Source organism: Nicotiana tabacum, chromosome 14, assembly GCF_000715075.1.
Source record: "Nicotiana tabacum cultivar K326 chromosome 14, ASM71507v2, whole genome shotgun sequence".
Classification (NCBI taxonomy): domain Eukaryota; kingdom Viridiplantae; phylum Streptophyta; class Magnoliopsida; order Solanales; family Solanaceae; genus Nicotiana; species Nicotiana tabacum.
The window spans coordinates 95,371,802-95,395,251 of NC_134093.1; the positions used below are offsets into that span (position 1 = coordinate 95,371,802).

The 23,450-nt window shown below is 36.5% G+C and overlaps 1 protein-coding gene across 1 annotated transcript; it reads left to right on the forward strand.

The window, feature by feature from the left end:
• The first annotated feature begins 15,523 nt into the window (after positions 1 to 15,523).
• On the forward strand, positions 15,524 to 21,898 carry LOC107771721 (uncharacterized). The gene is made up of 10 exons (XM_016591164.2): positions 15,524 to 15,928; positions 18,364 to 18,459; positions 19,345 to 19,429; positions 19,628 to 19,749; positions 19,941 to 19,965; positions 20,056 to 20,139; positions 20,225 to 20,254; positions 20,332 to 20,437; positions 20,539 to 20,603; positions 21,622 to 21,898. Exons 1-9 carry the CDS (start codon positions 15,836 to 15,838, stop codon positions 20,600 to 20,602), a joined length of 705 nt encoding a protein of 234 aa, XP_016446650.1. The 5' UTR covers positions 15,524 to 15,835; the 3' UTR covers position 20,603; positions 21,622 to 21,898.
• The last annotated feature ends 1,552 nt before the right edge of the window (positions 21,899 to 23,450 follow it).

Genomic DNA, 23,450 nt, shown 5'->3' on the forward strand with positions numbered 1-23,450 from the left:
ATTTTAAAGGCTTAAGAGCGCAGATTCAAGTTCTAAACATAAGATGACCTTTTGGGTCATCACATTCTCCACCTCTAAAACAATCGTTCGTCTTCGAACGGACATAGAAAAGTACCTGGGCTGGTGAAAAGGTGGTGATATCTACTCTGCATAACGGACTCGGACTCCCAAGTAGCTGCCTCAATAGGCTAACCTCTCCACTGCACTCGAACTGAAGGATAACTCTTTGATCTCAACTGGCGAACTTGCCGGGCTAGAATTGCCACCGGCTCCTCCTCGTAAGTCAAATCCTTGTCCAACTAAACAGAGCTGAAATCTAACACGTGGAACGGGTCACCATGATATTTTCAGAGCATAGACACATGGAATACCGGATGAATTGAGGATAATTCTGGAGGCAACGCAAGTCTATAAGCTACCTCCCCCACTCTCTCTCGAGGATCTCAAATGGCCTGATATACCTAGGGCTCAACTAGCTCTTCTTCCCAAATCTCATAACACCCTTCATGGGCGATAACCGAAGCAATATTCTTTCTCCAACCATGAATGCAATATCACGAACTTTTCGGTCAGCATAACTCTTTTGCCTAGACTGAGTTGTGCGAAGTCGATCCTGAATAATCTTGACCTTATCTAAGGCATCTTGTACCAAATCGGTACCCAATAACCGAGCCTCTCCCGGTTCAAACCAGCCAACTAGCGAACGACATCGCCTTCCATATAATGCCTCATATAGAGCCATATGAATGCTCGACTGGTAGCTATTATTGTAGGCAAACTTCGCTAACGACAAGAACTGATTCCAACAACCTCCAAAGTCAATAACACAGGCGCGGAGCATATACTCCAAGATCTGAATAGTACGCTCGGACTGCCAGTCCGTCTGAGGATGGAATGTTGTGCTCAACTCAACCCGCGTACCCAACTCACGCTGTACTGCCCTCCAAAAGTGCGAGGTACACTGCGTACCTCGATCTGAAATAATAGACACGGGCACCCCGTGAAGGCGGATAATCTCACTAATGTAAATTTCAGCTAACCTTTCTGAAGAATAGGTAATTGCCACTGGAATGAAATGTGCTGACTTGGTCAACCTGTCCACAATGACCCCAAACTGCATCAAATTTTCTCTGAGTCCGTGGGAGTCAACCAACAAAATCCATAGTGATACGCTCTCATTTCCATTCAGGAATTTCTAACTTCTGAAGCAACCTACCAGGTCTCTGATGCTCGTACTTAACTTGCTGACAATTCAGACATCGAGCTACATATGCAACTATATCATTTTTCATTCTCCTCCACCAATAATGTTGCCGGAAATCTTGATACATTTTGGCGATACCTGGATGAATAGAATATCTTGAACTGTGTGCCTCTTCAAGAATTAATTCACGAAGTCCATCCACATTAGGCACACAAATACGACCCTGCATTCGCAGAACTCCATCTTCCACCACAACAACCTATTTGGTATCTCTGTGTCGTACCGTGTCCTTAAGGACAAGTAAATAAGGATCATCATACTGTCTCTCCCTGATGCGCTCATATAAAGAAGACCGAGCGACTGTGCAAGCTAGAACCCGAATAGATTCTGAAATATCTTACCTCACGAACTGATTAGCCAAAGTCTGAACATATGCAGCTAATGGCCTCTCACCAACCGGATTTACGCAAGACTGCCCATACTCACAGCCTTTCTACTCAAAGCATTGGCCACCACATTGGCCTTTCCGGGTTGATACAAAATGGTGATATCATAGTCTTTCAACAACTCCAACCATATTCTCTGCCTCAATTAAGATTTTTTTGTTTGAACAGGTACTGAAGGCAACGATGATCAGTAAATACCTCACACGAGACACCGTAGAGGTAATGCCTCCAAATCTTCAGCACATGAACAATGGCTGCCAGTTCTAAGTCATGAACAGGATAATTCTTCTGGTGAACTTTCAACTATCACGACGCATATGCAATCCCCTACCATCTTGTATTAATACTGCACCAAGCCCAATGTGAGATGCATCATAATAGACCGTATAAGATCCTGAACCTGTGGGTAATACCAACACTGGCATCGTAGTCAAAGCAGTCTTGAGCTTCTGAAAGTTCAACTCACACTCGTCTGACCATCTAAATGGGGCACCCTTTTGGGTCAATCTGATCTTAATAGTTGTTCATAATCAATTACAAAATCGTCAATTAACTTCAGGTTAACAAAAATCTCGTTTCAAGCCTTCACAATACTAATAATGAGATGCGAGGCATGAAAACCTCATAATTATTTACCCGAATTAACGAGTCACATTTAATGCCACCTTGGAGGGCACCTACCTCGTAGGTTACAACTCAATATTACAACACGAATTTGGCAAGTATGCACAAAGAATTTCATACAAATATTTTTAAATAAGCCTAGCAGGCATGACTCCCTATTAGTACGAATTTAAACACAATAATTTTTATCACAAGGATCTCGTCCTTATATAACTTCCACCGCAGCTCATAGCTCGGTTTAAACATATCAATTTATTTTAAAATAAGAGGACCTCAGCCTCAGTTCTGAATCACAAGTAATATGCACATCTTGCCAATCGAAACTTTCCATTTTCTCCTTTTAAATAACTTTCGTTAAACAAAATCACAACACATAATGAACCCCACACTGGTAGGGCATATAATTCACAATTTATAATTAATTATCCGAAAATACATCAAAACATACCGAAATAAGTACCAGAAAGGCACCTTTAGCTTCATAGATCTTATTAGAGTCCATCATGGAATGATAGGTGTAGTTATCTCCATAAAACCTCCCTACAGATGTAGACACATAAGTAGATTATAAAGTTACGAAGCTCACTCATAAGTGGAGCACAATAGGAGGATTCGTCTTGATACTCAGAATCGAATCAAGTTAAGGAAATTATCCCTTCATTTTAAATCGAGGTCGAACCTATAACGACACCATCTGATGTAACGACCTCCACCATACCACAAAACAATTATAACAACGGCTGGGTCTCCACCTCTAAGACGCCTTCTACCCGTCTGTCCTCCACCCTTAACTGGTCGTGTGGGTGGTGTGGTAACTGCAATAGGGCACGTAGCCTGAGTGCTTTGATGAAATATGCCTCTCCCAAGTTTGGTACAATTTTCTCATGATGTGCCTAGTATCACCGCATTCATAACAACCCCTTTGCGGGTTTGGCTGCTCATACTGAGTCTGTGCCACTTAAATAGAATAACCATTGTAGGACACTTAAGTCAGTGGTGCATTAAAAGAACTTACTGGAGCACCTCGACTAATCCGATGTGCGAACTGGGCTGGCCGACTACCCGAGCCCCTGCCATAGTGATTTATACTCGCTGAGGAGAATCCACTGAATCCCCTAGAACCTCGAGACGTCTTGGTCTCCTTAATTTCCTTTTTCCTCACCCCGAACATGTTCTAATATCTTAGCAATTTCTACCACTAGCGTAAATGAAGTATTAGCCTGTAGCTCCCGAGTCGTACTAAATTTTACAATTATAATTGGGTCCTTCAATGAGTCTGTGGACTCACTCTCTAGTTGTAGGAAGCAAAGTAGGAATATGACGGGCTAACTTATTGAACCTGATGGCATATTATGACACAGTCTTGGTGACCTGACGCTACCGTTCAAACACTATGCGCCACGCATTACGGAGAGTCTGGGAACAAACTCTTTCAAAAGCATTTCTGAGAACTGAGCCAAGTGGGCGGTGTTGCATTGGCTGGCCTGCCCTCTTCATAGGCTTGCCACGGATACCTGTGGAGAATTATATCTCCCAAGGCCAATTTCTTCTTTTGTTATGCTGACTCAACATTGTTGAGCTGACCCATTTCTTAACATATTCTTCGATTCTTCACAGAGGTAACCCTTACCCCTATTTATACACAACGATCACAAAAGTAGAGCTCCATACAGACAAATCTTGGCACAAACCACATAGTCCAGAATCTCGTCAACCATTGTACTTCCTCCGAAGCATCCCAAAATCCGCAACCATGACGTCCACATTGAGTAGATCTTCTGTAAATTTAAAGTTGTTTCTCTAACTCCTTTGGTACTGAAGTATATGATTATTAAGTAGGCGGACATACTGCAAGTACCAACCTTATCCTCTACAAAATCTTAGGCCTTAAATATGTGTAAATTTTTGGGGAACCTTTCAGTACCACATATATACAATTCAGGCCAAAACGGATATAACACATGACCCCGCAATCCATCATTTGATATTGGACTCCCCCCCCCCCAACTCGGCACGAAGTCATAGTTCACCACGTCCGATGGTCCACAATATTAACCTTCACAGCTTGTATAAATCAACCAGATGCCAAGGTTCGTTGCATCCCCCACCTGATTCACTAGGTGATCTCTTAATACGTCCGTATCTTCAGTCAGAATCACACGTTGAGGCAATGTTTGAGCATCTCTGGCTCCCTCGTAGTTCATCTGTGGAATCACAAACCGTCGACGCACAGTTGATACCAAGTGCACAATGTCATACACGAGTGGATACAAAGGAATACGAGATATAGGTTTCAAGCAAAAACCAATGACGTACGATAAGGAATGAAAGAAGTGATATTGTTCCTAAACTTCATAGCCTCTGAGAGATAAGTACAGACAGCTCCGTACCGATCCTTCAGACTCTACTAAGTTTGCCCATGACTCGTGAGACCTATGTAACCTAGTGCTCTGATACTAACTGTCATGACCCAAAATTTCCCACCGATGGGACTGTGATGGCGCCTAACGTTTCACTTGCTAGGCAAGCCAACGTTAGAAAATCATTAAACTAATTCCTTATTTCCATTCAGTAAATAACAATAATTAACTAAGATGAAATATAAGAGGTGCGGAATTTTATAAAACTGTATTAATTACTACCACCCGGATCTGGAGTCACAATTCACGAGCATTCTAGAATTTTCTACAAGTAATAGTCTAAAAGAAATACAACTGTCTGAATGAAAGAAACAGTAGAACAGAAAAGATAGATGGGGACTTCAAGGTCTGTGAACGCCGACAGATCTACCTTGAGTCTTCGAACACTGGACCAATAGCAAAATCTCGATCAACCCGAACCGGTATCAAAATCTGCACAGAAAGTGCAGAGTGCAGTATCAGTACAACCGACCCCATGTACTGGTTAGTGTCGAGCCTAACCTCGACGAAGTAGTGACGAGGCTAAGGCAAGGCACCTACAAATCAACCCGTACAATTTAATAGTGTATATACAAATAACATAAATGAAGAACTAAACACGAAATGTCGGGAGGGGAACATACTGAGGGGAATACAAGATAAAGAACTACAATATAATGATCACCGGAGCAGTCAATATACCATGAATCAACAGGAATAGTGAATACAGTAAGGAAAAATGCATGGCATCACCCTTCGTGCTTTTACTCTCAATCTCACCATAAAATAAATAGAAACGGCACGGCATCACCCTTCGTGCATTAACTCTCATATCATGGCACGTCATCACCCTTCGTGCATTAACACTCACAATATGGCACGGCACCACCCTTCGTGTATTAACACTCACAATATGGCACGGCACCACCCTTCGTGCATTAACACTCATAATATGGCACGGCATTACCCTTCGTGCATTAACACTCTCCCTTACCATAATGCAATGCATAAATATCAACAGGGAGATAGAATAACAAGTACAAACCTTACTTTAACATTTGGTTCCATAACATCAATCTCAACTTTGAAATAAAAACTCAATTATCACCAGAAAATCTGCAAACATGATAAGAACGATAAATTGAACAACACTAGTATAACACATCGCAATTAGGTTTAGGAATGAGACAATATAAGAAAAACTAAGAAACATGGAAAACAGGTAAATTGGCGGCGCATAAGTACTCCCCACCTCACATATACGCCGCTCACATGAATTTCACTTAGCAAGTAATCTAAGGTTCCTAATTCCCTCAAGTCAGGGTTAGATACAACACTTACCTCACTTTGAAGGCCACATAATTCTCAATCACAGCTTTTCCTTTGGATTCACCTCCAAACCACTCTTATCTATTCAAAAATGACTCAATAATATCAAATATTGCTTAAGAAATCAATTATATTGCATAAATTAAATTCCCCAAATTTTCCTCCTTAAAGTTGAAAAATTGACCCCGGGCCCGCTTGGTCAAAACCCGAGGTTCGGACCAAAATCCTTTTACCCATTCACTCCCGAGCCTGAATATGTATTTAGTTTTGGAATCTGGCCTCAAATTGAGGTCTAAATTCCCAAATTTCCGAAATCCCTAGTTTCTACCCAAAACCCCTAATTCTACCATGAAAACCTTAGATTTTAGGTTGAAATCTTGTAAAATGTAGTGAGAGATTGAAAGAAACCAGTGTAGAATCACTTACCTATGATTTGGGGAAGAAATGGTCTTTGAAAAATCGCCTCTTGTGTTTTATGTCTTGAAAATTTGGGAAATGAATGAAAATTCTCGTCCATAAGTCATTTTGATCAGCTGCAGATGTCGCATTTGCAACATGAGCTTCGCAAATGCGAAGGAGTCATTGCAAATGTGAAGCCCTTCACACTTCTGCTGCCTTCACAAATGCGACCTTGAATCTTCGCAAATGCGACTAAATGATCGCATTTGCGATCACTGCCCTTCCCCGACTCCCTTCGCAAATGCGAAAGAAAACTCGCAAATGCGAAAACTATTGACCCAGCTTCTCTTCGCATTTGCGATGAGAAGCTCGCAAATGAAAACCTCTCAGAGGTCGCAATTGCGATGCCTGATTTCACAAATGCGAGATCAGAGGCCTGCAATAATATCAGATGCACCAGCAGTGTTTTTCAAGCCAAATCTCACTCTGTAGCCTATCTGAAACTCACCCGAGCCCTCGGGGCTCTAAACAAAAGGTGCACACAAGTCTAAAAATATCATACGAACTCGCTCGCGCGATCAAATCGCCACAATAACACCTAGAACGATGAATTTAGCACCAAACCAAATGAAATTCTCAAAAATACTTTAAAATTTCTATTTCCTCAACTGGACGTCTGAATCACGTCAAACCAACTCACATCTCACCAAATTTCACAGACAAGTCTTAAATATTATAATGAACTTGTATCGGGCTCCGGAACCAAAATACGGGCCCGGTACTAACAATGCCAAACATCAATTAATTCTTAAAAACAATTAAATTTTCAGACTTTTAATTTTCATCAAAAATTCATAACTCGAGTTAGGGACCTCCGAATTCGATTACAAGCATATGGCCAAGTCCCATATTTTGTTACGGACCCACCGCGATCGTCAAAATATGGATCCGGGTCTGTTTACCAAAAATGTTGACCGAAGTCAACTAAAATTAACTTTTAAGGCATAAATTCTTATTTTTATCAATTTTCAACATAAAAGCTTTCCGAAAACCTGCCCGGACTACGCACGCAAATCGAGGAGGGTAGAAATGAGATATTTAAGGCTTAAAAGCGCAGATTCGAGTTCTAAAACATAAGATGACCTTTTGGGTCATCACATTTTCGTACTGTAAACATTGAGTTTTAACCTATGAGATGAGTGCCCATGTGGCGTTAAATGTGACTCATTAATCCGAGTAAGTAATCATGAGGTCTTCATGCCTCACATTTTATTGTCAGTGTTGTGAAAATTCTAAATGAGGTTGTGGTTAATATGAGATTAATTGATGATGCTGGAATTAATAATGAACAGCTTTTAAGACCAGAGAAATGGTGATGAGCATACATATAATGTGCTTCATGTCCTGATATCATTATGATAATACAGTGCTTGTAATACTGAGATTAGTGTTATTGATACATATATTATGGTGTTTTGTTGGGTTGTGGATGTGCTGTTAGGAGTTATTTTGGTGTTACTCTGGCAGGTGGTTAGGCCCATTTACAAGGGAGACTCTGCCAGAATTTCTGAAAAAAATTTGAGAGTTAAAAAAAATGGAAGATTGATATGTGCGAAAGAAGAGATAAATTATGTTTTGTGTTTGAGGGCGAATGATCCTAAGCGGGGAAGAATGTAACACCCAAGAAACAAAAATTGAAGTACTTCAATACTATCAAGAAAGTTGATGTGTGCGGAGGCACGAGTTGCTATAGCCAGTTGAGACTAATACCGTGCGTTGGTGTAAAAAATCAGGCCTTTTAAAAATGTTGGAGTGTAAGAAATTGATCTTAAAGTTTACAAATATGGGTAAAAAAAATAATCTCAAATAAGATGGTGTTGTCGGGCTTATCTCAAATGCGGTAACGGGGGATCAACCATGAGTATATGGGTAAAAGTAAAATCATCGATTTGGTAACCTCGGAATAATTCTTAGAACGTTCGAGGATGAACGTTTGTGTAAGAGATGGAGAATGTAACGACCCGGCTTGTCGTTTTAAGAATTAACGCCTCGTTCAGTGACTTAAGGTGTCGAGTAGCTTCACAATATGTATTATGACCCGCGGGTGTGGTCGAGTTTGATTCACTAAAGATTCAGTATTTAAGTAAAAAGAACAATCCTTATTTAGAAGCTTAAATGGAAATAATTGACCGGAGAGTTGGCTTTCGAGCAAACGACTCCGGAATAGAATTTTGATGATGTCAATAGATCTGTATGGTGATTTTGGACTTAGGAGCGTGTCCGGAAAATTATTTGGAGGTCTGTAGAGGAATTTGGCTTGAAATGACGAAAGATGAATTTTTGAAAATATTAATTAGGGGGTTGACTTTGATAATGGGGTCGGAATCCGATTTTGGAGATTTGAATAGCTTCGTTATGTCAATTATGACTTGTGTACAAAATTTTGAAGTCATTCCGGATTGATTTGATGTGTTTCGGCACAAGATATAGAATTTGAAAGTTCAAAGTTCATAGATTTTAGTTTGGGGTGCGATTCGTCGTTTTGATGTTATTTGAGGTAATTTGAGAATTTGACTAAGTTCACATGATGTTTTAAGACTTGTTGGTGTAATTTCGAATTGTTAACGGACTAGAATCGGCCTTGGTGTTATAGCGGAAGCATCAGATTTTGCTGGTGCTGGTTTCCTTCTACACGTTCGCGTAGAGGAAGCTTGAGTGCTGCTGGAACTTGGCCTTCGCGTTCGCGATGTAGGTTCTGCGTTCGCAAAGGTGTAGAGAGATGTGCATCGCATTCACGAAAAGGAAGAAGAGGCAGCTGGGACCCTGCGCATTTGGTCTTCGCGTTCGTGAAGGTGTTACGCGTTCGCAAAGTTAAGGGCTAGATAGGCATCGCGTTCGCGAAGAGGACTTGAGGCAGCAGACTGATTTGTGCTACACGAACGTGAGAGGGGGGCCAAGTTCGCGAAGAAGAAAATTGTCTGGGCAAAATTTAAAGTTCCAAAAATAGGGATTTGAGTTCATAACACAAAAATCAAATTGGGAGCTCGGTAGAAGGCAATTGTTGGAGAGATGTTTGCGTGGGTATTTGGGGTAAGTGATTCTTATCCAGTTTTGATTAATTTCCATGATTATGCCTTTGAATCCATCATTTAATTCGGATTTTAATGGACGAAAATCAAAATTTTTGTAAAATCTTCCAAAAATAAAAATTTAAGATTTGGAGGTCGAGTTGTTATTGGAATTCGATAAATTGGTATGGTTTAACTCGTATCGGAATGGGTGTTCGGATTTTATAAAAATTATGTCGGGTTCCGAGAGGCGGTGACTTTTATTGTCTTTTTGGAATAAAATTTCAAGTCGGCGTATTATTATCCGTCATTATTTCCGATGAATATGAATTTTAATAAAATTATGTAATTAATTTGGATAGATTTGAGCTGTTCGGAGGTCAATTCAAGAAAGAAGACGATTTTGGAATATCGACATAACTTCAAAAAGGTAAGTGTCTTCCTTAACCTCGAGTGGGGGAATTACCCCTTAGACATCGAGTCTTATGTGCCATTTGTGATATGTGAAAAGCCAAGTACGCGAGGTGACGAGTACGTACTCAGGTTTATATGTACAAAAGTTATTGAGTTAAAGTCTAGGGAATATTATGTAGTAAATTGGATAATTGTTGGCATATATTTAATTATCTATTTGCCATGCCTCAAATCACATTTATTAAATTTGTTTTTATATGACGATTTGATGTGATTGTTACTTGAAATAATTATGAAATTTGTGAGTATTGTTGGTTTAATATTTCTTAAAATTTAATTTTATTATGAATTTTCCCTATGCAAATAATTAATTAAGAAATTTTAAAAAGAAGGGTTAATATAATTATCTAAATTTGGATTGATGAAGATTTTGCTTTATGTTGAGTAATTTTTATCTCTGTTGATTGTTTTGGGGGTGTTATACACATTGTGTGGAGTTTTCGGCTATTTGTTGTGAAATTAATTGACTTGGTTGTATCTTTAGAATTTTTGTTGTGGCCATCGAGCAAATTGTGATATGAATTGATTTTGTTATGTTGCCATGATAATTTCCCGTATAAATTATTGTGTTGTGTGAATTATTATTTTGAGGAGATAAGGGTGGCATTTCACCGTTGATATTATGTGGGTATAAGGGTGGCATTTCACTGTTGTTGTGTTTGTTGGAATATGGTCTGGGCGGAGCGATAAGGGTAGCTATAGGAGCGATAAGGGTGGAAATATGAGCGATAAGGGTGGCTATTGGTATTGTCATGGCGGAGGGATAAGGGTGGCTATAGGAGAGATAAGGGTGGCTATATGAGAAATAAGGGTGGCTATTGTCAGGGATGGTATGTAATGATGAGGAGTGGTTGCATTGGTGATTTTTATGTGATGTTGTGATTTTTCTTGTGTTATTTTTATAACTTGTGCAATTTGTCTTATTGTTGGTAAATTTATAATAATCTGATTTATGTTAAAATTGGGAGCCTGTGGCTATTGCCAGGCGAATTATAAAAATGAAATATGGGTATGAGGTGCCGTGAGTAGATAATGAGGATATTGACACGGGAATTATCCGTGCAGTTGTGATATGAAATGAGGGCACGAGGTGCCAGGGAAATATAATGATTTAATTATGGGCACGAAGTGCCGTGAAAATATGAAAAATATGAAAATGGGCTGAGACCCATGGTTGAATGATTATGAAATGAAGTGTCACATAGTGACTATTTAATTGAAGGAATTATATTAAAAATATTTAATTGGAAGGATTTTTATGCAAAAAGATTTATTGGAAAGGATTACATTCGAAAGATATTTATTTAAAGAAATTATATTTGAGAGAAATTTATTCAAAGGAAGTATATTTGAAAAATTTTTATTTGAAGAATTATATTTGAAAAATAGTTATTTGGAAGAATTTTATGTGAAAGACATTTATTTGAAGGAATTGATTTAATTGGGTGTAATTATAATTATTAATTATTGAGCGATATTAATGATGTTCTTATTGTCTACTGTGCATATCACTGATTATTTTATGTTGCCCTTATTGTTACTTGTTTCCTATTATTTTTTATATTATATTGCTCAGGTTATTAGACTGGTGAGTGTTTTGACTGTACCTCGTCTCTACTCCACTGAGGTTAGTCTTGATACTTACTGGGCACCGACCGTGGTGTACTCATACTATACTTCTGCACATTTTTGTGCAAAGCCAGGTATTGGAGATATCAGACTTGAGCAGAGTTAAAGTAGGATCGTAAGGATTCAAGGTAGAGCTGCTTGGTCATCGCTGTCCCTTGGAGTCTTTTCATTTCATTGTACTGTTAATTTTTAATCAAACAGTATTGTATATTCAGTCTTTGTGATAATTCCATGTATTCAGTTAGAGTTCGTGACTCAGTACTACCAGTCTTGGGAGGTTGTATATTCATATTTGTTCCGCTGTTAGTTTTGATTACTTATTTAATTAAAAACAAATGGCTTCAAAAATATAATTGAAATCGGCTTACCTAGTCTTAGAGACTAGGTTCCATCACGACGCCTGTGGTGGGATTTTGGGTCATGACATATTTGTACTACACAAGTATAAGCATGATGATGGAATCACATGCCACAAGTAAACTAGAGGTTTACTGAAATAAATATTAGTTGGCATGACCGGTTGGCCATCCCGGTTCAATTATGATGCGAAAATTGATTGAAAATTCACATTGGCATATATTGAAGAAATGGAAGATTCTTGAGAAATTTTCTTATGTTGCTTATTCTCATGATATACCAGTTAAGGTTGGGATTGAATCCCTCGATTTCTGGAACGAATAAAAGGTGATATATATATGGGCCCAGTCACCTGCCATGAAGACTGTTTACTATTATATGATTTTAATAGATGCATCTATTGTATGGTCACATGTGCGTTTGTTACCAACTTGCGGTTTGGTTCTTGCAAGGTTGTTTGCTCAAATTATTAGAGCATAATTCCAGAATATAAATTATGATAATTTATCTTGATAATGCTGGTTTAAATCCAAGTTGGTTTAGCAGAAATTGTATGCCTCCAATTATAGCTAAATCATTGGTTATGAGAACAAAACTCATGAAAAGAAATTTGGTATGAGGTGTATTATTTAATAGACAGTAGAACTTGTACGCATCTAGCCAACAAGTTATGATAAATACTCCCTATCACAATCGGTTCAAGGTCAGGAACCAAATAATTTTCATCTAGAAATATGGATGTGCTATATGATTTAATTATGCCACCACAATGCACAAAGATGGGTTCCCAAAGAAGGTTGGGAAATGTGTTGGTGGTCCCAACATTATGGGGAGAAAATGGACAGCTGAGAAAGTGATACGTGGAATGAATTATTATGAATACATATAGATCCTCGTACAAGAAAATATGAACCTGAAGTTCAAGTGATAATTCATTTGCAAATTATTGCCAGACGCATATACTGACCCAAAGCTAAATATCATATTTCAGCTGCTAATACTCCAAATAGAATAAAGTCCATGAGGGACAGAGTCTATGGCATGCAAGAAGCGTAACAGACCAATCGGTTTCAAAGATAAAACTTTTTGAAGAAGGAGAGGAGCAAATATTCAAGATAGTCATAATAAGGAGACAAGTGCTCTAGAAGAGCACCACGACATAAAACTTCATAAGATCTCATGGGAGAGGCTCAAGTACCTGAAAATAATAAGATCTCGATAAGTTATGTCTTTATTGAGTGATGATGGAACCGATGAAAAATGATCGTCGACGATATTGTTGATATAATGTAGCGCTCAATATTATTAATATTGACGAGGATCTTGAGCTCAAATCTGTCATGAAATTTGGACACATAAATGATTGGCCAAATGAAAAATACGCAATGAAAATTGAGAAAAATGTGAAGTTGGACGGATAGTCCCAACACCTGAAAGTATAAAGCCAGTGGAGGTATAGATGTGTTATTGTGCGAAAAAAAACAAATTCAAGTCGATAGATATAAACACGACTTGTGTAAATATCCTGGCATTGATTATATAGAGACATGTTCTCCTGTGGTGGATGTAGTCATTTCAGATTTTAATCTGGCAATACATGAAAAACTTGATATGCGTATAATGAAAATCATTGAAGGAATTAAATTGTTTTGAAGCATATTAAAGTTTCCAAGAAATTTATTAAATAAAGCTTCAAAAATTCTTATACGGATTGAAACAATCAGGGCGCATGTGGTATAACTGCCTGAGTGAGTACCTATTGAAAGAATGGTACAAGAATGATTTAATTTGTCCTTATAAAAAGATCTGAATTTGTTATAATCGTCGGGTATGTTGATGATTTAAATATCATTGGAACTCCTGCGAGCTTCCTAAAGTAGTAGACTGTTTAAAGAAAAATTTTGAAATGAAAGATCTTGGAAAGACAAATTTTTGTCTTGGTCCACAAATTGAGTATATGAAAGATGGAATTTTTGTCCATCAATCAGCATACACTGAAAAAATTTTAAAGCGATTCTATATGGATATATAAAGCACATCTATTGAGTACCCGGATGGTTGTAAGATCACTCGATATAAATAAATATCCATTCCGACCTCATAAAAATAATGAAGAGTTTCTTGGTCCTGAAGTACCATATCTTAGTGTAATTGGTGCACAAATGTATCTTGTTAACACTACAAGGCATGACATAACTTTTTCAGTTAATGTCTTAGCAAGATATAGCTTTGCTCCTACAAGGAGACATTGGAATGGAATCAAACACATATTGCGGTATCTAAAAGGGACTACTGATATGGCCTTATTTTATGGCTATGTGTTTACATGTGGAGGCACTGCCATATATTGGCAATCGACTAAGCAATCAATTGTGGCCACTTCATCTAATCATGCTGAGATAATTGCTATTCATGAAGCAAGTCGAGAATGTGTATGGTTGAGATCTATAATACATCTTATTCGAGACAAATGTGGTTTGAAGTATGACAAACTACCCACAATTTTGTATGAAGACAATGCAGCATGCATAGCCCAATTGAAGGGAGGATTCATAAAAGGAGATAGGACAAGGCACATTTCACCAAAGTTATTTTTCACATATGATTTTCAAAAGAATGGTGATATCAATGTGCAACAGATTCGTTCAAGTAATAATATGGCTGATTTGTTCACCAAATCTCTACCGACATCAATCTTCAAGAAACTAGTGTACAAGATTGGGATGCGAAGGCTCAGGGATGTGAATTGATGCTTTCATCAAGGGGAGTTAATACGTGTTGTACTCTTTTTCCCTTACAAGGTTTTGTCCCACAGGTTTTCCTTGCAAGTTTTTTAACGAGGCAACCAAAAGGCGTATTTCTAAACATGTGTATTCTTTTTCCTTCACTGGATTTTTTTTTCCATAGGGTTTTTTCCTAATAAGATTTTAACGAGACACATTATCTATGCACATCCAAGGAGAAGTGTTATAAGAAAATTAAATTATGGTGGATGTCTATTTTTCTTCATTATCTCCATAACTCCCAATACTCTAATAATTATGGAGTTATGATTGTAACTCCATAACCTACTCCATAATCTTCCTCTCAAATATTTAATGATATGTTCAATGACATATTTTACAATAGTGATTCTTCACTTTTCATACTTATATAAAAGCCTTATAATAGATTGGAAAAGACACACAATTGAAAAAAGAATAAGAATCTATCCTCTATTTCTCTCTATATCTCTTAGTTTGTTTTTCTCTGTTCTATATTGTTATTTTGAGCTATATTTTATAACAAAAATAACATTATTATACAATTTCCGGTATTTTAGATGAGCAATCAAAAATTCAAACTGATTGTACCTTCCCTTTCCGGACGAACAACTCGTTTCTGCATTTCCTTTCTTTAATTGAATGGGGTCCAGGAAATTTGAATTACAAAGTTGAAATATAAAGTTGCCTTTCTATTGGGCCTAAGTGTACAAAACGATCCACGTGGCAATCAAATATTGGCCTAACGAGGAAAGAACATTGACAGAGTAAACGACAAAAGTCTGCTGTGTTTACTTAGTTAAGAAGAAGAGATGATTGATTGAAAAAATCCATTTACAGTTAACAACTTCACCTAACAATCTCTAAAAAAATAAACGACAAGACGTTGTCGTTTTAATCTTCTCCGGTCACTGTTACAGTGGTGAACGGTTACGCGCAATTGCCAACTGGGTTGTTGAATAAACCCATTAAACAAAGTCTCAGTTTGAAAAGCTGAATTTTTCAACTGTTTGGTGGAACCAAAAATCTTTGAGATTTTTATAGCCGATACCAACTAATTTGGAATTGAGGTTTAGTTTGTTTGTAGGAGCAGAAAAGGTTGAAGCGTTGGAGGGTTTAAGCAATTGGGGTTGGCGAAAAAAGGATGAATCCGAATTGGGAACTCAGGGATTGTTGTAACCGTGATCAAAAGATCTTTCTTGTTACCATTGGTGTCTTCACCGTCGTCATTCTTGTCGTAAGTCTCTTTTTCTATACACTTCTTTTGGTTTTTACATTGAGTTTAAGTTGTATATACCGTCACTCTAGAAAGAATTTTTTAAACTATTAGGTTACCTAAAGGAAATGTACAGGTAAACTTCCTTAAAATGTGAGATTTATAATCTTGAAAATAAAAAAGTTACCTGCTACAACAAGTAAATGTGACTTGATGGTGTAAAAATTCTTTACATTTTTTGCTTTAGGAGCATGGAATATTGTCCCTTCTTTTTGGATCAAATTTTGCTCTTAATTAGTATATTGAGACCTGAAAGGAAAGAGCTTTAGGCTAACTTTTGGTAGTTATATGTTCCTGGCTTTTGTGACTAACTAGGAGCAATGCACATTTTCAAGATTCAGAGGCGGATTCAGAATTTAAACTTTATGAGTTTAAAATGCCACCGAAGCCACTTACCATTTGAGTTATTGGGTTTGAGATTTGAGATTTATGCATATTTAGTAGATTCCTAAACACATATACAGAGTCTGAGATATAGCTATTGGATTCAGCTGAATCCGTAGTTGGTACAGGATATCCGTCCCTGTCAAGATTACTGGTATTGTTTGATAGAAAAGTGACAAAGAGAATTTATAAAAAAAAAATTAGTCACTCTAGAGCCTAGACTTTGACATTTTTAAGTTGGCTGTGTATAAACAATATCGATATCTTCAAAGCTTCAGAATCATATTCTTGGCCACAAAATGAAGTTCAGGGGTAAAAGGGAATGTCTGAAAATGATTATGAAAATAGGATTCAGTTTGAAAAGAGGAGCATGTTTTTATGTCCTCAGTGTAGTCTATCTTTGTGTCTTTTTGCTTTGGTCCTTACCGGTTGACACCCTATGAAATTACTAATGGAGCGGTGGTTATTAGGAAATGGTTAGTCTAGGACTCTGTTCCCAATTATGGAATTATTGATAGGATTTACTTTTAAGTGAACAGTTTAGCTAGCACCCAAGGGTATAGCCTAGTGGTTAAAGAAGCTGGAATAAAGTCATAGAAGACAAGGACTCGAATCTCAGTAGAGAAGAAAAAAAGCTCTGTGATCTTTTTCCATTTGTTGGAACCTTTGTGGCTAGTGTTACCTGATACGCATACTCGTTGGAGGATGTAGGCATTCAATGAAATAGTCGAGCCCTGTCGAGGTGTACACACATTTTATAAATTAAAATAGAGAGTGAATTTAGCTATTAAAATCAACATAGCCTTCACCCCTATGCCTTCATTTCTCCCCCCTTTCCATTCATTCCACTTCCTCATAATGTATATATAAATATCAGTGTCTGTATTATGTGTGTATGTAAGTATAAACGTTGATATAATGATTCATGAGGTTTTCAAATAGGTAGTTAGTCGTAATCTTCTCTTTTACAACACTGCATGAAGAGATGAAAACTCAAAATGAGGATAACAAAATTGAAAAAATACAGAAATAATATCACTTGATTAGAATTTTGTGTTCTTTCATTAAGTCAGAGTGGCTTTAGGTGGCTATTGCTTCGCAATTCATGAATCTCTTTAGCAAGAATTTTGATTGGCTGACACGATGTGTATCGTCAAAGTTTTCAAAAGGTATCTTATAAGTTATAACTCAAAATTCTAATCCAATAATTTTTGTTAGATGGGAGAACTTGTCCACATGTTGTTTGTTCAAAGTCATATATTACATAAAATAGTTCTACATTTTTTAGGAAAACCAAAGTGCTGAGGTACATCCACGTGTGTAACCAAATATACTTTAGCATCGAGGATCACTTGCTCGGAAATATCCTCATGTAGTTGAGCTTTTGTAATTGTTAAAATTATTTAGCGAAGTAAGTTACTATTCCTACAAATGATTATAAGTTACAACACTGCATTCATCTCCGAAGCGTATGTGTAAATTGCTTCGAGGTGGTATATGCAATTGAGAAGATAACCTTGATATATCTATATGTTCATCAGAGGCGGATGTAGCCTTTTAGCTATAGGTTTATCTAAGTCCAGAATTTTCAACATGGAGTATGGATAAACATGTAAAAAACTAATAAAATCTCAACGAATGTTAGATTTGGACCCATAATTTTATGTATACAATGAATTCAATGCAAGATTGAACCCATTAAATTTAACTACGGGATATGCTTCTGATGATCATCATAACACCTCATCTGTTATGGTGAGTTGTTACTGGTCGTCTTGGGAATAAAATAAGATGTTTGAGCCTTTGAGGTTACTAGCATTAACAAAATGCAATACCATGTCATGTGCAAATGATATACTAGATTTTAGTTTTACTTTGTATACTTTCCATAGAATGTCCACAAATGTTCTCATGCATGCATTTGCTAACATTTTTGTACTTCCTGTCTGTCTTTTATGTAAAAAATTTGCATATTCATTTTGCTTCTTTTTTCCTCCTAACTATGTAAACAGTTATGGAGGACATTTCTCCTGACACCTTTCAAGCTCATTACTGTATTTCTTCATGAAGCAAGCCATGCAATCGCTTGTAAGCTCACATGTGGTCAGGTAATTCTCTCTTGTCATGTATTTAGATGCAATAGATGTATAATTCAAGAGATTAGTTGTACATTTGGTGGATATCGGTCTAATTTATTCTATCATTTTATATGACGGTTTATGCCTTCAACTGCTTCAATTGGTAGCAAAAGTACTTCCTTATTTTTAATATAGATGGAATGCAGTTCTGTACGATTGGGTGAATTTTTCTGCTCTTTGGTTCTAATAAAGAGATTTAAGATGTCAATATTTACAGGAATCCACCCCTGAGACTTTACTTAATTCACATGACATGCATTCACTTCATAAAGCTCAAATCTATGGAGATGAATTTGACTTTTACTCTTTAGCTTCAAGTTTCTTTATTTTGCTCTTTCATTGAGTCTTTGCATGTGTTATTTATGAGATGCAGGAAAATGACTAGACTTCTAGTGTTTAGAAGTCCTTTAGATATTGAGTTGTAGCTTTCTAGAGGTTATGGAGTTCCTGGATTACTTGGGTACCAATCATCAATTTATCAAACTCAAGCATAATCTAATTTGGTATTAATAGGCGTAAAACTCCCACACTTGTTCAAGTTAAAATATAGTGCTAAAATTTAAAAATTGATAAAAATAATACTAAAATGATAAAGTTGCTCACATATGTATTGATGTTATTTAAAACATAATGGCCATGCAACTTGTCAAGAAAAAGTAGTGTCTGATTATTCCATATGGCTAAGTCAGCGAGAATGATGGGGCATGGTTTAGCTATGATTCCATGCTAAATCGTGGCACATGATTTGGTTTCCCTGGTCAATTCAAGTTCAAAACTATCTACTAAATGCTGAGACCGGTAAATTCGTATTCTAAACGACTCGTTTTATGGTTTACCGTTTGCCATTACATACAGGTGGAAGGAATGCAAGTTCATGCCAATGAAGGGGGAGTGACACAAACACGTGGCGGTGTTTATTGGTTGATCTTGCCTGCTGGATGTAATTACTTTGTTTTCAAAAGTTCCAAAATCTCAAGTGCTTCCTTATTTTGTTTTCCAAAAGATAAAATGAAGTATCCCCTACACAAGTTCTCAGTTGATGATGCGTATTAAGCTATTTTTCTAGATGCTGATTGCTTTGTTAATTTAACCTCTGCCTACCTTTTGTTTTGCTGATTAATTTTGTACTTTCCTGAAGATCTTGGTTCGTCTTTTTGGGGGATGGCTCTCATACTTGCATCGACAAATCTTCTCACTGCAAAGATTGCCGCTGGTTGTTTCATCGCTGCTCTTTTTGTTGTGCTCTTCATTGCCAAAAATGTACGGGGCTAAGTAAAAGAACTTGAATTCAATCTTGTACAATGACTGCAGATAGTTCACTCTTTAAATTAGACTTTTCACAAGATAGGATAATATGTATAATTTCACAAATTTTACGTTGTATATCTTGTCTAAAGTTTAAAAAAGAAAAGGAAGTTCCAGACTCTTACATGCTTTACTTTCTTGAACAGTGGACACTGCGAGGACTTTGCATCGGTTTGTACATCAGATCTTGATTAATGTCAATACTTGATATACATTTGCTTTTATGCTTAGTCATTGATCCCCAGAGACTCAACTTGCCAGGATTTATCATTTTCATTGCTGTAATATGGGTTCTTCAAGAACTAACAAAAGTTCGCATTCTTCGATATGTAATTCTCTTCATAGGTATGAACTTATCCTGTCCTCCACCCTCTCTCTCCATTTTAGTTTTAGTTATTATGTTGCTTATATTCCTTCTGGTGAATTGCAGGTGTTATGAACAGCTTGTTTTCAGTTTATGGTATAGATTATCCATTCTCTAGTATCTAATTTTTCTCTTGTAGCATGATATTATCTGACTTATATATGACATTGCAGATATATATGATGACTTAATATCTAGAAGAGTGCACTCAAGTGATGCTGAGAAGTTTGCTGAACTCTGTCCCTGTCCTTGTAATGGTGTTGGTTGGGGAGTTATCTGGTTAGTATTGGCTTCAATGCGAATCTTAACTAAAGAATGTGAGGAATTTTTGTCGTCATTTGTGAATCACAAATCCTTCTGTTTCTTGGACTATTTTTCAGGGGAATGATATCTTTTATATTTCTTTGTGGAGCGATGTACCTTGGACTTGTCATTCTCTCATGAGGTATTGTCTTCGTTGGTGATCTTAATTATCCCTTTACCCCCTTCTGGTTTTATGACTTTATCAGATTGTTATCTGGTCTTATTTAGTTCCACGTGCTAAGCTTCCAGTTTATTGATACAACACTAACCTTCAAGTTTATAATTAGATACTAATAATTTACCAGGTTCTCAGACAATTGATAATTTTTTGTGTTGATAAATAGTTTTAACAGTTATTACTTTCTCCAGAATCTGGGTAGTTTGCGCGTAATTATACTACTGAATGATTGGGTGGAAAAAAAATAGTGTTGAATGATTGCATTTATAGCTTCATCTTTTTTGGTACACAGTGTTTGGTAGTTTATTTCTGCAATAAGCAACTAATAGGAAATGAATCGATGTGCTGTTACCTCCTCGTTAACCATTCTCAATTTCTCATTTTAATTTTGTGAAGTCATTCTAAAGAGAAAGATTATTGTCAACACGCTTAATCCATCTCTTGAATCCTGAGCTACTGTTTCTATCATATTAACTCCATATAGATTCATCTTAAACCATCCCATGTTCCTAAAAGCTGTTAAAACTTAACTTCTAACATATTTCAGATACCTCAGGATATGTCATTTTTTCCTCCATTCTTCATCGCATTTACCATTTTGGTACTCTCTCATGTCAGTTTGTTGTTGAATGTCAAGGTTGTTATTGAACTCCTTTGTAAGTCTAAATTTAACATGAACCAATGCTTAATCATGTTGACAGTGTTTGCTATGAGCCTTTATATTCTGTTTACATGTCTGTGTATACCAGTAAAATATTTGGAGCACCTTTATCGTAAGAAAAACTCAACTATTTAATACTGGAATGTGTCCAAATCGAGTGAAATGTATATTGAGGATTCATATAGTCGATTCCAACTAGCTTGGGATAGAGACATAGTTTTTGGTAGGAACCTTATTTGCTTAGTTTTTCATTCAGTCTTTGTCTTATTTTCCTCGTTCGACTTCTTCACGATCTGATTCTGATTATGTTCATCTTTTCAGGTTCATTCAGATGAGTTTGAGGGCCTTAAAATCCTGAAGATAGTTGCAGTTATTAATCACACATTCTTTTCCATTCCTTCAATGCTGTTGTATAGCTTTTAGACATCAACCATTAGATTCAGACATTTATTTTTGCCATCACTAAACCAGTGGCCTCATTCTTTCACACCCTTTCTTGGATGTGGTTAACATAGTCATGAGTTGAGGTAATTGAAAATTGATTATTTAGCATTGTAATCAAGTTTAGCATTTGTTGCACGTTTTTAATGCTTGAATATGATACACAGTTAGTGTTTGGAGATAGATTTCATTGAAACTTGAAAAAAGTTTTTGAAATTGTGTTGAAAAATAATTTTTGGAAGTTAGAAATTGTGTTTGGACCAGTGTTATCAAAGGCGAAAAGCGCAAAAAAAGCTCCAAGGTCCGTTGGGGCATTAAGTGCAAAGCGCAAATAAAGCGTGTGTTTTAATGAAAAAAGGCGCAACTAGAGAAAGAGTAAAAATATGTATATGTAGTCTAACACCAATAATTATAAGCATGAATAACAAATATATGGACAAAGAAATTGGAAAAAAATTATGATAAAGTGAAGTATCAATTATTTAGTATCGTCTTTTCAGGATTACACTCATTGGCAGGGACAAATATGGTTTAGAGTCTTGATGCAACACTGTAGTGCCCACAAAGCGAGGCGGAGCGCTCAACATGTTTTGAGTCTCGCTTCAGGGCTTAAGCGCGCCTTTAACAACACTGGTTTGGACATGCATTTTATTTGAAGAAAAGTTGAAGTTTTATGAGTGGAAGAAAAATTCACTCAAAAACTGGCTAGGAACTTAAAAAAATTTGAAGTTTTTTCTCCCAAAATATGATAATATTTCGTAAACAAACAAAATTTTTAAATTTCTTTTTGAAAAAGTGAAACCAAAATTTATGGTCAAACGGGAGCGTAACTCCTATGATGTTGTTTAAGTTGGTCAAACTAGGTCATACACACTTTTTAAGCTTGTGTACGCCCTTTGGTAGACACCAAAATTGCTAATTACTCGTGTGCCTACGAGCCACAATCGGCAAAACAAAAAAGAATCATAGGTCACCCCCAAACTTATAAGTTTATATGCATTTTTGGATTAATCAAGATTTTTATTATTTGTAGTAATTACTAATATTTGGTGTAATCTTGGAAATACCTTTCCCAAAACAAAACACATAATGCCTTGTCTATTCTATTTTTCATTTTTCGCCCTCCTTGTAGAAGTACTTTTTAGTTTATATTTTTCAGTTAATAGCTTTATAGACATTTTAGACATTAAAACTAGAAAAGGTATTTATAATTTTGGGGAAATTTTGCATAACCTTTTCGGTAAGATTTATTTATGTTTTTTTTTTAATTTTGGATTGCAAAAGAATATTCTGATTTGATTTGAAGAACGATCAATTCTTTAAACTAAAAGATAGATCTGATTTAACTTGTGAACATCTAAATTAATGGTCTGGAAAAGTCACATGCTTGGGGCACTTGAAACCAAATTCCAACCTACAAAAAACAAAATCATTAAACTTGAGAATCTCTATGTGCTATTGAATCTGACCAATGTTTGTTTTACAACTCTAGCTCGAATTTTGTAAACAAGTAAATACTTGGACTAAACTCGATTTTTGAACAATTAAAGACTTGGTTCGAGGTGATACCGACTAAATAAATATTAAAAGTCACGTGAGTATAACGTCTTAATAGGTGAAATTGCTCTTAATTATACTCTGTCTCAAATTAACTGTCATTATTTCTAAAAATAATTATTTCAAATTACTATTTGTCATTTTAGAAGTTC